This window comes from Leptopilina heterotoma, unplaced genomic scaffold (assembly GCF_015476425.1).
Source record: "Leptopilina heterotoma isolate Lh14 unplaced genomic scaffold, ASM1547642v1 Lhet_99, whole genome shotgun sequence".
NCBI lineage: Eukaryota > Metazoa > Arthropoda > Insecta > Hymenoptera > Figitidae > Leptopilina > Leptopilina heterotoma.
The window spans coordinates 1,083,210-1,099,265 of record NW_025111206.1 but is presented as its reverse complement, the minus strand read 5'-3'; the positions used below and the strand labels follow the sequence as shown (position 1 = coordinate 1,099,265).

The following is a 16,056-nucleotide window of genomic DNA, read 5'->3' as shown; positions in this document are numbered from 1 at the left end:
TATTGCTAACCAAAAACAAATCTTTCTTTTCTCAATTGTATAGTAAAAATTTTTCTTCTAGAAATATGATTCTGTTTTCCCATATAAGGGAATAGCGATAAAAAAAGTATTTTTTACATTCGTTCGAGAATATAAAAACAACTAACTAAAATATGGCCTTTTTTTATGGTTGATTTGTTGATAACTACTACTTCGCATGCGTAGAGTGTAAATTTTGTTTTTAAAAACAGTCTTGGCTCTTTGTCTTTTTCAGCGTGAGATCGTCAAGAACATAAAGTATTAATTTTCCCTATATCAAATGTGATTGTCAGTGATTAATAATCAAGATTATCAATATGAAAATTTAAAAGTATACAAAAAACCATTTTCTTTATGGTTATGTTATCCTCATCAGTGTTCTTGGTGAATCAGGACGAAAAAATGGCCTCCAGAGAACATATGTTAAAGGATGGCGGGCCATCAGTGCTCACCGTCAAATTCTCTCTTGGACATTGTTCCCATAAATTCTTATTCATCGACTCGATTTCCATCGTTCTCACAACACAAACAGTATCAATAAATCAATGAAATTCATTTGTGAATAAAATAAAGTTCGTGGCTGTTCCAAAAGTGAAGAAATTTGTGTTGGAGATAGCGCTTAGCGACAAGCAGCAACAGAATTGAGGACGGTGCTGTCAGGTTCGATTTTTTTATAATATAATATGAAAAAAAATTATATTTTTACCATATCACTCCTAGTTTTATAAAATCACTGCTTATATTCTTTTATTCCATTCTATTCGATAATCGATTTTTTTTATACTTGTATGTTTACATATAAATTCAAGAGTTGTTATTATTTTGGAGTAATTAAATTTATTCCATTTATTCCAAAGAAACAGTGTTTGTTGTCAAATATTCATAATCTACTTGAATCAATTATTCCCGTGTTAACCTCGACTATTCTAATATTCTGAAATTTTATTTACATTTTCCACAAAAGAAAACATAAATAATTGATATTTTAAAAAAACGGGAACATATTTATTATTATTATTGTTATTCAGTGCTCTTTGATAGAAATTTTACAAGAAAAGAAAATAGAATTACTTGGAACAATATTACGAAATAATTGAAAATATTCAGACAATAAAGAAACAATTGAAAATTTTGAGTCATGTAAGCAGACAATTAAGAGTAAAAAAAAGACAAACAGTAAGAGAGGAAAAAGAAACAAAAATAAGTCAACAAAAAGAAATAAGAGTGAAGGAAATAGTTGTTGGGGCTAATTTAAGGTTTAATTGCTTCAATCGAAAGTTTAATTCATTTCATTCATTTCATTGAAATTTTTTACCAATTAAAGTGAACTAAATCACTATTAATTAAAATTGGGGAATTTAATTTTACAATTCATTTATTTACATTATTCTCAAATTATTTTCAATATTACAAGTTTAGAAAAATACCATTTTGCACTGGAAAGCGAATATTTAAATTAGTGGTCGCTTCCTTTGTGTTAACCTAAATAAATAAAAAAAACTCAAAGATATTTTTAATTTTGATTGAATGATTTTTAATTTTTAATTTAATTTGAATTTAATTTGATTTTTTCAGCGCCATTTGAAAAATTGAGCGAGAAGTCCGAATCCGGTGATCGAGGAAGAGCCATGTCTACGAATGGAGAATGGGCTCGATTGCTTCGGTGCTTCAGTGGCATTGCTCGGAGTGCTCTCTGATAAATCCGACCGAAAGCGCGCAATGCGCCAGGTGCGGATTATCCCGAGTCCGAAGTGATCAATTTCAAACATGGCATCATCAAACGGCGTGCGATTCACACGCTAATTCACGAAATAATTCGAGAAACGAGGGTCGCAACGAAATCTCCTCATCCCGTTCCTCGAGTCCACCAACGCCTCCGCCGCGACTTCGTAATCCTGGGAATAATTCACTTCCCGAAGTTCCATTGTCCTTGAAGAAGTCGCGGCCACCCGTTCCTGCAATTCGTCATTCATCACAAACTTTCCATCCTCTCAGGTAAATTATTTCTCTCGTCACATTTTTTCTTCGATATTAATTTTCTCTTTTGATTTACAGGCTTTGCATTCATCTCCTAAAATCTAGTATTTATTATCTTTTCCCGATATGATACTATTTAATAACTTTTTTTTTTTTACAATTTTGTGAATTTCATAAAATTATCACAAAAACTGTAAAGAAATTGCGACAAATTGTGACAATTTGTTACAATTCGTCACACTAATAGCTATTTCATTTTAATTTTATTGAGAACTTTCAATACTTTAAATCCGAAAGTAAGTTTAAATTTAAAAAAAAAAATTATTCTCAACAATTTTAATATAACTCTTTGAAGAAATTAAATTATTTTGAAAAATTTGAATAAAATTCTTCGCAAGAATTCAATTATTTTAATAAATAATTAAATCCTTTGTAGAAATTCAATTATTTTAAAAAATAATAAAATTCTTTGCAAGGATTTAATTATTCCCATAAATAATAAAATTCTTCGCAGGAATTCAATTATTTAAAAAAATAAAAAAATTCTTCGAAATAATTCAATTATTCCCATAAATAAAACAATTTCTCGCAGATATTCACTTATGTATTTTAAAAAATATCAAAAATTCAATTATTTTTATTAATAAACAAAAATGCTTCGCAGGAATTCAATTATTTTCAATAAAATTTTAATAAAATTTCTGGACAAAATTAAATTATTTTTAAAAATGTTATGGAAATTCTTCGAAAGAATACGAATTGCCTTTAAAATTTTTTTTAAATTTCTTCGAAAAAAATAAAGTATTTTCAAAAATTTTGTTAAAATTCTTTATAACAATTAAATTATTTTCAATTCAATACAATTTTAATTATATTCGTTAAAAAGAATTTAATTATTTTCAAGAATTTTAATATTCTTCTAAGAAATTCATTTATTTTTATAATTTTTCAAATTCTTCACAAGTTAAAAAGAATTTAATTATTTTCAAGAATTTTAATATTTTTCGAAAAAATTCATTTATTTTTATAAATTTTTATAAAAAAAAATTCAATTATTTTAAAAAGTTTTTAATAAAGTTCGTCAAGAAAATTCAATTATTTTCAAAAATAATAAAATTTTTATAGGAACGAAATTAATGAAAATACAATTCACCAGAAAATTTGTTGAAAAAAATTAATTATTTTTAAAATTTTAGATAAATCCTGTTTATAAGAATTCAATTAATTTCAATTAAATTTCAAATTAAATTATTTTAAATAATTGTACTATTGTCCTATATTTGAATAAAATTCATCGAAATAATCGTATTATTCTCACAAATAATAGAATTCTTCTAAGAAATTCTTAAGAATTGTATTAAACTATTTCGAAAAAATGAACTATTTTCAAACATTTTGATAAAATTCTTTAAGGAAATTCAATTTTAAGAGATAATCAAATATTCCATCGATTATTTATTTTTGCATTTAAATAATTGAATTATCGTAGAACTTTCTAATAAGAATTTATTTAAAGATGAATTTCAGTTAAAATTTTAGATAATAATTAAATGTGCAAAGCGTTATATTTTAATTTTTCAGAAAAAAATGAAATTTAAAAAAATTTATAAATTGATATCTTTCAAAAATTTTAATTGTCATAAAACTTAAAATATTTAGATATTTACTTTCAAAAAATTACCAATTTATCATTTTTCTAAAAAGTTATTAAAGTTTTTATTAGTTTTATTTAAAAATTCGAAAAAAATTAAAAATAATTGAATTTCGAAAGAATTACAGTTGTGATTTTTAGTAATAATATAATTTCAAAAAGCTTTTGTATTAAAATTATTCAAAATTTCAATTTCTTTGGAAAAATAAATAAAAATAAGTATTTAAATATTTATTTAACAGATATATTATTCAAGTTTTGAATAATTTCTTTTAGTAATTATGCAGAAAAAATAGTCTTTCGAAAAACTGCAATTAACATTTTTCCAAGATAAGATTTAAATTCGCGTAAATATTTGAAAAAATTATTTTAATTTCTAATTAAATGGAAATTTTCTCAAATTTAGTTGAAATAAATTTTATATTTTAAAGAATTTTATTTTTTTGTACCTTTAAAAATTAGTTTTAAATTTTATTACTCGTATGTTTGTGGAATTCTAATTGAAGGTTTGGAAAATAGTTGAATTTTAGGAAAATAGAATTGAGGTTAAGAGGAAGATGGGAATATTTTTTACGGAAATCAGTAAAAATTCAGGGAAATACAGAATCAAATTTTTGTGATTTTTTCGAATCGATTAAAACGAGTTTTTTAGTCTTTAAATTTAATTTTCCAATAGCTACTTTTTTTACTACTTCTTTTCAGTCTTAAAGCTTCTTTTTTTAAAATTAATTATCGAGTGCGAAGCCTGGATTTATTTTCCCTTTTTTTCTGATCGAATTCATCTATTTTTTCTTAGCGAATTCTTGAATTTTTTTCTAGCATTAGAAAAGTATTTAATTAATTTAGTGATAAATTTAATAACTTTAATTTAATTTTATAACTTTAATTTAGTTTAATAACTTTAATTTAATTTAATTATTTTGCAGTAAGGAGAAAAAAGAATCAAAGTCCAATGTGATAAAAAAGAGATTGAGGAGTCGTTCTTGGTCGGAAACAGGGCGAGAGATTGGTGTTCTCAAGCGTTCGCCATCATTGCCGTCGCTCGTCACCAAGTGGACCTGCATTCGTTGCCTATTACGAAACAATCCAACAGCAACGGCAATTTGCACTGCCTGTGGAGCGAGCTCCCAAATTGAAACCCATGGACGGCAAATTGGCGCAAGAAAATGCAAGCGACTCGAACCGAGTAAAAATGGCAATAGTCTAAAGCAAGTGGGACGTTTGGATCTCGTGACAAAAGTGACAACCGGTCTCGTAACGCGTGTTCACGACAGCAGTACAAATACACTAAAAATATCCACACGTCGAGATAATAAATTTCAAGAAATTCCAAGAATGGCCCAGCTAACAGGCGAACGAACACGCAATAATCGCGAGGAATGGACCCTGCCAACCGAGAGAATAGATCCATCAGGATCATCATACGTCGTCGACAATGTTGATCCCTCTCAAAGATCACCGAAACGTCACAGTCCATCCATGTACGAGAGAGTTAAATCCAAAGTCAGTCGTTCACTCTCAAACGGTTCGGTTGTGCAAAAATTGTCCGATAACGTCCTTTTGAGACCGACAAGTCTCCTCGTATCCGAGCAACATCAGGACGACGCCCTATGGAGCTGTGATAATTGTACATTGAACAATTCTTCTGGTTTGGAGCAATGTGAAGCTTGCGAAGCGCCAAGAAGTCCAGCGCCCTGTAGCGGTGTTGTCATCAGCGTTCCCGTTTGGGACACACGAGCACTAACATCAGCCGGTCCACCTTGCTATCGACGTTCATTCTCGGAAATTGATGCCGTCACAAGTATAACACAACGGAAAGTTGTAAATCGCAGGAGCCTGAATGACAAGGAACCACCAGAAGTGCCACCACATTCAGCTGCCTTCAATTCACGACCGAAATACTCCTACATTGGAATAACCGATCCCGATATTCCCCCACCATTACCAAAGAAACAGAACAATAAATTGAATCATCCACTGACAACACAACGTATTGTTGCATCATCACAACAAGCCGAGGCGTCAACAACGCCCATCGACGACAGAACTGCCAATAGTCCTCTAAAACGTATGTGGACATGTCGAAAGTGTTCTTACGCCTATAATCCCCTATGGTCCGGTGGTTGTGACATTTGTGGTTCATCACGATCACCGCCATCATTAACACAGCCATCATTAATCACAGTCACGAAAGATAGTGTCAATTCACGACAAGCGCACTCGCCAATTGTCGTCTCTAGAGATAGTGTACGATATATTCCATCGAGACCCACTGGTTATTTCACTGAATCAGATTCCGATGATTTATTAGAATTAGGTCCTGGTTGGACATGCAAGAAATGTACACTATTGAATCCATCAACGAAAACAACGTGCGAAGCATGCGGTGGATCAAAATTGAGAAGTGTCTCACATTTAGATGATCCAACATTGAGAAAAAGTGAGAGTTGGGTTTGTCAATCTTGTACATTGAGAAATCCATTGACAGCAATAACGTGCAATGCCTGTAAGAATCAATCGTTCACTGAAACCCCACGAGAGAATAGACTTTTGGCACAGAGGAGTCCCAGTCCTAGGCTCAATTGTCCCACGCCTACTAGTCAAAAAGCTGTCACTCCAAGGCATAGGAATTCTGTCAAGAGAAATGGATCTGGTATCGTTGATAAAAAGTACATTAGGTCCAAGGAACCCGGCATTGCACAGGTAATTATTAAAATTCGTCAAATTTGAGCTTGACTTGCAAAAAAAAATCTAGCTTTCAGTACAAGAGACGAATTTATTCAAGTACAAAAAATTCGCCTACATAAGAAAAATACACGCTTTACATATTAAATAGTACACGAAATAGGGAACGAAAACATTTTTTATTTTGGAAAATTGTTCCTCTCCCTATTTCTTTTTTCTAGAGCAACAAATATAATTTTGCCAAAAAGCAAGACTAATAGTCTATTTTTATTAATTCAGTTATTAATTCTTTTTCCCGTGATTAATAATTTTTAATCAATGTTTTAATATAAAAAAAATAATAATTCTGTATTTTTATTTTCAGTGGCAATGCAAGTTGTGCACTTTCGAAAATAAAAGTTCACAGGGAAATTGTGAAATGTGTCAGAGTTCGAAAATTTTGTCGCAAGTGCCGAATGACAGACCTCGACCCAGCGAGCCTGGAAATAATACTCTTCGAATACAGAGACAAGAAAGTGTTGTAATGGAAAATTTGCGAAAAATCGAAGAAAGAGAGGCGCTTGAAAAATGGGAGAGAATAGTTTTATATTGTAAAGAGGTAATCAATTTTTCAATAACATAATTATCTCGAGTTACATTAAATTTCATTTATTAATTTTTAACATTATTTCTTAACTAATCAATCAAATAAATAAAAAAGACGTTAACAAAAATTCAGAATCAAGTAATTTCTCATCTTGATAAAAGTTAATATATTTAATTAATTTTTAATATTAACAATATTATTAATTTAATTGAATTGTAAATTTCCAAAATAGCTCAACACTGTAAACACTATCAATTTTGATTCTGAATATAATTTTTAACATTTTCAGAGTTGAACACAATTTTCGAAATTCTAGATTCAATTAATATTGATAATAAATTTTTTAAGGTAAAACAAAATGTTTTAGATAGTTTCAAAATTTTTTGTTATAAATCAAGAAAATTTCAAGGAATTTTATTAAAAGTAATGGAATACTATCAAATTTCTAGAATTATGACAATGAATTTTAATTAAATACCTCAATTTTTTGAATTTAAATCTTTTTTCTATAAAAACTTGAATTCGAAAATAACTTTCTTAAAGTTATTAATTATAGTGAACTTAGAAAAGATTTTAATTAAAAACATCTACAAATAATTAAATTTCAGATGGTCTTAAACTAAAATTTTTGAAAATCACAATTGTTTTAAAGAAACTAAAAATAATTAATTATTTATTTAAAAAATTGTATAAGTTTCAAATAATTTTTTTTTTAAATTTAGAAAGTATTTTATTTTCGATTATTTTACGTTAATAACTTTTACAATTTTAAATGTGAATTTATTCAATTTTCTCATAAACTTTTATTGAAATTTTTTAAAATAATTGAATGGTTTCAAAGAATTCTATTAAAATTCTTTCGACAAAATTTACCGGAATTATTGAAAATAATTGAATTCTTGTAAAAAATTGTATTACATATTTATGAAAGATTTTTTTTGGAAAGAATTTTATTACAATTTTTAAAAATAATTGAATTTCTGGTAAGAGTTTAATTATTTATTGAATAATTGAATGTTTTTGAAGAAATGTATTATTTTTTAAAATAATTGAATAGTTTCCAAGAATTTTATTAAAAGTTTTGAAAATAATAAAATTTTTTGAGAATATTTATCAAAATTTTTGAAAATAATAAAATTCTTTCGAGAAAATTTATCAATTTTTGAAAATAAGTTAATTCTTGTAAAGAATTTTATTATTCATGGAAATTATTAAATTATTGAAAAGAATTTTCTCACATTTTTTAATAATATTTGAATTTTTACGAAGAATTTTATTATTTATAAAATAATTGAAGTCTTTTGAAAAATTTTATGAAAATTTTTAAGAATAATTGAATCTTTACGAAGAATTTTTTTAACATTTCTAAAAAAATGTTATTAAAAAATGATTAAATTAACTGAAGTTATAATGAAATTAAATTGAAAATAATTCAATTTTTTAAAGAATTTTGTTGGAGATTGAAAAAAGATGGGATTTGGATAGAATTTTAATTTAATAATTGCTAAATATTTGAATTGTTTAAAACTTCATAATCGTATATCTATATTCATATATTGTTTGTAAAAATCCTCGAAACAATTCAATTATTTTCGTAAAAAATAAAATTCTTCGAAGCAATTTAATTATTTAAGAAATTTTAACAAAATTCTTCCCAAGAATTCAATTCTTTTCAAAAATAAACATTTTCACAGGAATTCAATTATTAAAGAAAAAAATTTAATAAAATTCTTCGTAAGATTTCAATTATTTTCAATTTTTTAATGAAATTACTTGATAAAATTTAATTTTTTTGAAAAAGTTTTAAAAAATTCTGAAAAATTCAATTATTATTTAAATAATTTGAAAATAAAATTCTTCACAAGAAATCAATTATTTTCATAAATAATAATATTTTTCCCCGGAATTCAATTATTTTCACAAATAAAATTCTTTACAGGAATTCAATTCTTTAAACAAATTTTTAATAAAATTCGTTGCAAGATGTTAATTATTTTTATAAATAACAAAAGCTTATCGCAGAATTTCAATTATTTTTTATAGGTACAATTTTAAATAAAATGATAGAAAATTGCATTTATTCTTAATTTTTTTTTTCTAAATTCGCCGAAAGAATTAAATTATTTTTAAAAATGTTGATAAAATTTTTCATAAAAATTCAATTTCAAGAAATATTCAATTATTTAATGAATTATTTATTTTTGTATTTAAATAATTGAATTCTCGAAAAATGTTCTAATAAAAATTGATTAAATAATAAATTTCACTTAAAAATTTAAATTATAATTTTAATATTAGCATTATAGCGTAAAAATTAAATAATTTGTATATAATTGAAAAATAAATTTAAAACTATGAATTATATTTTTATATAATTATAATCTGTGATTTTTATTTAAAGAAAAAAATTGTTTTCTCTTTTCTTTCCAGACGAATGAGCCATTTGTTGACGATTCATTTCCCCCGGCACCAAAGTCACTCTATTATAATCCAACTGACACCAAGGATAATCACGTGGTTCAATGGAGAAGGCCACATCAGATTAATGTCGATTCGAGTGTTGATTCAAGATTGCCATGGGCAGTTTTTCGAACACCCTTGCCATCCGATATATCGCAAGGTGTTTTAGGTAATTGTTGGCTACTATCGGCATTGGCCGTACTTGCCGAGAGTGATGAACTGGTGAAACGTGTTCTTGTAATGCGAGAAACATGTCCCGAGGGTGCATATCAAGTTCGTCTTTGTAAGGATGGAAAATGGACAACAGTATTGGTTGACGATTTATTGCCGTGCGATAAAAGGGGACATCTCGTCTATTCACAGGCAAAGAGAAAACAACTTTGGGTGCCTTTGATTGAGAAGGCGGTGGCAAAAATTCACGGCTGTTATGAGGCATTGGTGTCGGGACGTGCTATCGAAGGATTGGCAACATTAACCGGAGCACCATGCGAGAGTGTTCCCCTGCAGCCGTCGGCATTGCCAAGTGAGGATGAATTGGATAAGGATTTAATTTGGGCGCAATTATTGTCATCGAGGCAGGCAATGTTTTTAATGGGAGCAAGTTGCGGTGGTGGTAATATGAAAGTTGATGAGGAGGAATATCAACGAAAGGGACTGAGACCAAGACACGCGTATTCGGTTCTTGATGTTCGCGATGTACAGGGAATACGATTGTTGCGCTTGAGAAATCCTTGGGGTCATTATAGTTGGAAGGGCGATTGGTCTGATGATAGTCCAATTTGGACGCCGCAATTGAGGGAAATGCTGATGCCACATGGTGCTTCGGATGGTGTTTTTTGGATCTCGTTCGATGATGTTCTTCGCTATTTTGATTGTATTGATATTTGTAAAACTAGAGTTGGATGGAGTGAGGTGAGATTGAGAGGGACTTTACCGCCACTTTCGTCATTGAGGCATTTGTCCTGTGTTCTTTTGACTGTTCTCGAGCCGACTGAAACGGAATTCACACTCTTTCAAGAGGGTCAGAGGTAATTTAATCAAAAATCTCTATTTTTTGGTGAAAATTTTTTTTTTTGTGAAAAATTTGGTGAAACATTTTTGAAAATAAATTAAAACTATGAAACTATTCAACATTTTACTATTCAACTATTATTAATTCATATTAATAATTTAGAAAATGTTGAAATTAAAATTGTTGAGTGATAGAATGGATCTTATATTTTGTTTTAATTTCATTTCTCTTTTGCAGAAATTCGGAAAAGTCGCAACGCTCGCAATTGGATTTGTGTGTCGTTGTTTTTCGGACACGATCGCCAGCAGCTCCGGAAGTGGGTCGTTTGGTGGAGCACAGTAAACGACAAGTTCGTGGTTTCGTCGGTTGTCACAAAATGTTGGAGAGGGATTTGTATATTGTCGTTTGTCTAGCTTTTAATCATTGGCACACGGGAATGGAGGATACGTCAAGTTATCCAGAATACGTTTTGGCTATTCACAGTTCAAAGAGATTGTTGGTTGAACAAATTTCACCGCCTGCTTTTGTATTGGCTGATGCGATTATAAGTCTCACACTTGCTAAAGGACAACGACACGAGGTAAAAGAATTGTTACTAAAATAATTGTACAGGGTTGCCACAAAAGTCAGGAAAAGTAGAATTGGTCAGGGAAAATCAAGGAAAAGTCTGGGAATTTTATTAAAGGTACTGGGAAAAAATTAAATTCTTATAGAATTCATAACAAAATTCTGAATTTTTGTGTTTTTTTTTGTTAAATTAAAAGAAGAATTTTAGTTAAAAATTCTGTCTGAAAATCAGAAATTTCCAGGGAAAGACAAAATTAAATTTTTGTAACAACCCTAATTCTAATTATTATTTATATTCGAAGAAATTTTTGAATAAAATTTATTTTCTCTTCTTTTCAGGGTAGAGAAGGAATGACTGCCTATTATTTGACAAAAGGCTGGGCGGGTTTAGTCGTAATGGTTGAGAATCGTCACGTGAATAAATGGATTCATGTAAAATGTGATTGTCACGAGAGTTATAATGTTGTTTCAACAAGAGGACAACTGAGAACTGCCGACAGTGTTCCCCCTCTTCACAGGTTGAATTAACGAAATTTACAATAATAATAATAAAAACAAAATCGCATTTAAATAATCTTTTTATGTAATAGAGAAAATTAATTTTAATATTAATTCATTTTAATATCAAATATGTTTATTAATTTTAGTATTAATTCATTTTTCTATTAATTAATTTTAATATTAATTTTAATATTGATTTTAATATTAATTTAATTAATCAATAATTTCAGGCAAGTAATAATAGTACTAACGCAACTGGAAGGAAGCGGTGGTTTCTCAATAGCACATCGATTAACACATAGATTAGCGAATAGTGGAAATTTACACGATTGGGGTCCCCCGGATACTCATCATTGTCCACCGATAGATATTCAAGTTGAAGGATTGCACAGTCCACGTTTAATAACTTGAAGAAATTTTCTTTTGGATTAGAAATGAAGTGAAACCAAAGTTGACGCAAAAAAAGGTATATATATTATCATATTTTCACAAAATTTGGGCACAAATTAAGAGCCAATGATTTATTAAAAAAAAATATTACTTTAGAGCTTCTTTCTGATTAACTTTTAAAATGATTAATTGAAAAATCACTTTTGAAGTTAATTAGACAATAATAAATGGTGATAAAGGAATATTCAAAGAAAGAAAAACAAAGAGAGGTCCATGAGACATCTTTTACCGATATAAAAACAAAAGAACTTGCTATATAAAGAACGAAACAAATTATTTTCTCATCTATAATGTTTAAGCATGGCAAAAAAAAAATAAATGAACAAATACAAAGCAAATAACATGACAAAAAAAATGTACAACTGCAAAGTGAAATCTCTAGGGATCATTAGTAAATTGTGATCATTGGAATTATTATGTTTTTTGGAATTGCATAGATTATAAAGTAAAATTGAAATTCTCTTTTTTCAAAAAAAAAAGGAAACTAGTACCGAGAGTGGAGATCAATTCCAAAAATCTCAATAATTAGTCTACAGATCTGAAAAGCTTTAAAAAAAAGATCTAAAAACGCTTTTTGAAAAAAAGGCCTAAAATGATCCTTTCTTGCCTAATCTCACATAATGATATTATTTTTCACGACATTGATTGATATTAATATAGAATCAAAGGAGAAGTAGATCTGATTTTGAGTAAACTCCACTTAAAGTACGAAAATTGTTTTTTTTTATTAAATACGTAATCTCTGAAAGTTAGGGCAAAAAATAATTTTCAAAAGCTGCCTTTTTGTGCCTGTGTCACTTTAAGTATGATTTTGATTCACAAACGAAAAAATATTCTGATAAACAATCTATTAATATCGAAAATTCTGATAGTAATTTAATTATCGAATCTTTTCCTTCTCTCAACAATTTATTGAAAAAGACTCAGTTACTTGTCTTAGTAAGAATCGGCACAAATTTTTTTTTTCTAATTTTATTCTTTAACTGTACATAATAAAAAGTGTAGAAAGAAAGTTGTCAGTCTTTTTAAAAACACCTTGTCAAAAATTTCACTTGATCTCAAAAATCAAAAAAAGGCGAAATGAATACAAGGCGAATTTCAAAAGAAAAATAACTTTTTTGAGAACTAAACGAAAAAAAACCTCAAACAGGCCTAATTTTTCAAATACTAATTACAATAATTACTTTTTTAAATTCACATTCGAAAAAACGATAAAACATCGAATAAAAGAAAAATAATTACAATTTAGCATTTTTAAGTAAATTTCTGAATTACAGTGGCCTTCGTTTTTTTTTTTTTTTTTGAGGAAAAAAATGGGAGAGATATATGTATGTATAGTTGGAATAAAGTGACACACAGACCTGGAAAATAAAAAAATACCCTCGAATACATTATTATGTAATGATGTGTAGAAATAAATGAAGAAACAAAAAAAAATAATAATTAAAAGTCATTGCTGCCGATCTCTATCGAATCAAGTAAAAAAAAAAGTAGCTTTTTTGTTTTTCTATACTAGAAAAATATATTTGAGAGAGAAAAAAAAGAAAGGGCTATGTAATGAAAATTCAGAATTATTGAGTTGACCACTCGTGCCATACCAAACTAGAATTTAAACTTTATCAAATAGTATTCGATAATAAATTCATAGTTGCGTATTTCTTTCGCTACTTGTAATAACGGTATGCAAAATTTTCACAAAAATAAATATATATATACATCTATTTTCCATATCGCATGTGATGATAAAATTGTAAAATGTGTTCTCAATAATTTGGGGAACAAATGTCTTTCACTTTAGAAATGTTTATAAATTTTATTATTAATTAGAAAAATTGAATTGAAAATTAAACAATTTTTATTTAGTTTCTAGGGAAAAGTTTTTGTTTTAATTTTTTTTACGCTTTGTTAAGTTTTTTCTATATTGACTATGAATTTTTTTTCTTTTCTTTTTTCTATCTATTCGGATTTTATTCTTTTCTTTTTAACTACCAAATTAATTAATTATTCAATTATTTTCATAAATAATAAAAATTTTACAAGAATTCGATTATTTGAAATAGAATTTGCATAAATTTTTCCCAAAAAAATCAATTATTTAAAAATCTTCTTAAGAATTCTTCGCAATAATTCAATTATTTTTGTAAATATTAAAATTCTGTTCAGGGATTCAATTATTTTCATAAATAATAAAATTTCTCAAAAGAATTCAGTTATTTCCTTAAAGAATAAAATTTTTCTTAGGAATTCAATTATTTATAATATAATCTTAATAAAATTTCTCGAACAATTTCGCAATTATTATTTAAAAATTCATCCTCTAAAAATTTTTATTTAGTTTCTAGGGAAACTTTAAAAAAAATTTTTTTTTACGTTTTATTAAGTTTTTTCAATATTGATTACGAATTTTCTATCTTTTCTTTTTTCTTTATCCTCTTTTTTCTATCTTTTTTTATTTTATTCCAACTACCAAATAAATTAATTAACTTAGTCAATTCAACTATTAGTTATAATTAATAATTTTTAATGTTTTAATTCTAAATAAATCAATTAGGCAACTAAATAAATTAATTAGGCGACTAAAATCAATTATACAATTATTGATAATCCGATTAATCAATTAAGTACTAAATTAATAAAAACAAATATAGCTAATTAATAATTGTTCTTGATTAATAATTTTATTATTAATTATATTAATTATATTAATATTAATTATACTAATTATATTAATGAAATTAATTACATTAATTAGAAACAAATTTTTTTAAACGAATAATAAAATATTTATTTTCGCGTCTAATTAATTTGAATGCGAAAATAAAATCTAAAACATAAATGAAACAAAAATTAAATAATATAAAAATTAAATTTAATTAAATTTAATTTAAATGAAAATTAAACAAAATGAAAATAAAATGAAAATAAAATTAAATAAAGTGGAAATGAAAGAAAAATTAAATTAGAATTAAATTAAAATTAAATTTAAAAACAAAATAGAGAATTACTTTGTGTAGTGAATTTTTTTCCTTCGAGACATTTGTTTCCCTTTTTGTAGTGCAGTCACCATACGAAAGACTTGTGATTTTAATTTGATATTTAATTTTAATGTTGTTATTATTATGTAACATATCGGCAAAGAAAAATTGTCTTTCTTTTAATGATTGGCTACGTTATAATGATTGAAATGAAAAATACTAAAAAAATAAATTAAATGCACTAATGTAAAACTGAACCAATGCATAATAGAATTTTTGTACGTGTGTCTGAATATTTTACGCGATTGTTTATATGGGTTTGAATGCTTTAGAATGAAAAATCCGACATATGTAAATATAGTGAAAAAAACAAAAAAAAAATTATTTATTCTATTCGAATATTTTAAATAAGGTTCTCGTGTACTGCTACTATTGTGTTATTAAAAAATAATTTACGCCGTTATTCTTTAACGCGTCAAATAAGGGATTATAAAGTATAAAAAAAAATCAGCAGTATGTGAGAAAAAAAAAATAAACCAGTGATGTACGAGAAATTTTCATCACCAGATTCAATATGAATTATATAGTCAATATTTCTCGAAGAATCTGAAATGGAATTTCAGGCAATTTAAATTAATTTTATAAAAAAAAAGATTATACTAACCGGAATTATTGAATAAATTTCGTACAGCACTGAGGAAAGGAAAAAAAATTATAAAAAAAAACTATTTAGACATATATTCTTAATATGTGAACAATTATGGTGTCTCATTGTATATGTTATCACAGCGCATAATATTATGGTGTCATTTAATGATAAATATGCAATTTATACTTTGCAAAAAAAAAAATTAATAAATAATAAAGACGGTAGTTGCCTACTAGGTGTCTTCTGAAATAATTTCGAGAAGCATTTACTTATATAGTCTTAAAAAAAAAGAAAAGAAAAAAAAATACACACACATCGCTTTTATAAAAAGTGAAAACAATTTTAAAGGGGAAAAAAAATATTTTTCATATAATAAAAGACAAAAAAAAGAAGAAGAAGAAGAAGACGATGAATACATTCGAAGAGAAGAGAGAGTATATGTTCTTAGGATAAATTTGTATTTGTCGATGTTTAACAATTTTCTCGTAGTGATTATAAAAATTATATTTAGAATGTAGAAAAAAG

The 16,056-nt window shown here is 26.9% G+C and overlaps 1 protein-coding gene across 4 annotated transcripts in view; it reads left to right on the top strand.

The window, feature by feature from the left end:
* Positions 1-13: 13 nt before the first annotated feature.
* LOC122512398 (calpain-D-like) overlaps positions 14-16,056 on the top strand; it is an 18,284-nt gene continuing 2,241 nt past the window's right edge. The window contains exons 1-8 of one of the 4 annotated variants that reach the window (XR_006302628.1): positions 14-678; positions 1,594-2,013; positions 4,573-6,349; positions 6,696-6,929; positions 9,348-10,405; positions 10,627-10,969; positions 11,296-11,474; positions 11,688-11,923. Coding sequence is in view for 3 of the 4 variants with exons in the window: in XM_043628186.1 (XP_043484121.1) it covers positions 1,664-2,013; positions 4,573-6,349; positions 6,696-6,929; positions 9,348-10,405; positions 10,627-10,969; positions 11,296-11,474; positions 11,688-11,868 (4,122 nt within the window). In the remaining variant the exon portion in view is untranslated. Of the gene's footprint in view, positions 679-1,096; positions 1,275-1,593; positions 2,014-4,572; positions 6,350-6,695; positions 6,930-9,347; positions 10,406-10,626; positions 10,970-11,295; positions 11,475-11,687; positions 11,925-16,056 lie in introns of those variants that run through there. The other 3 variants (XM_043628186.1, XM_043628188.1, XM_043628189.1) reach the window with 3 other exon arrangements.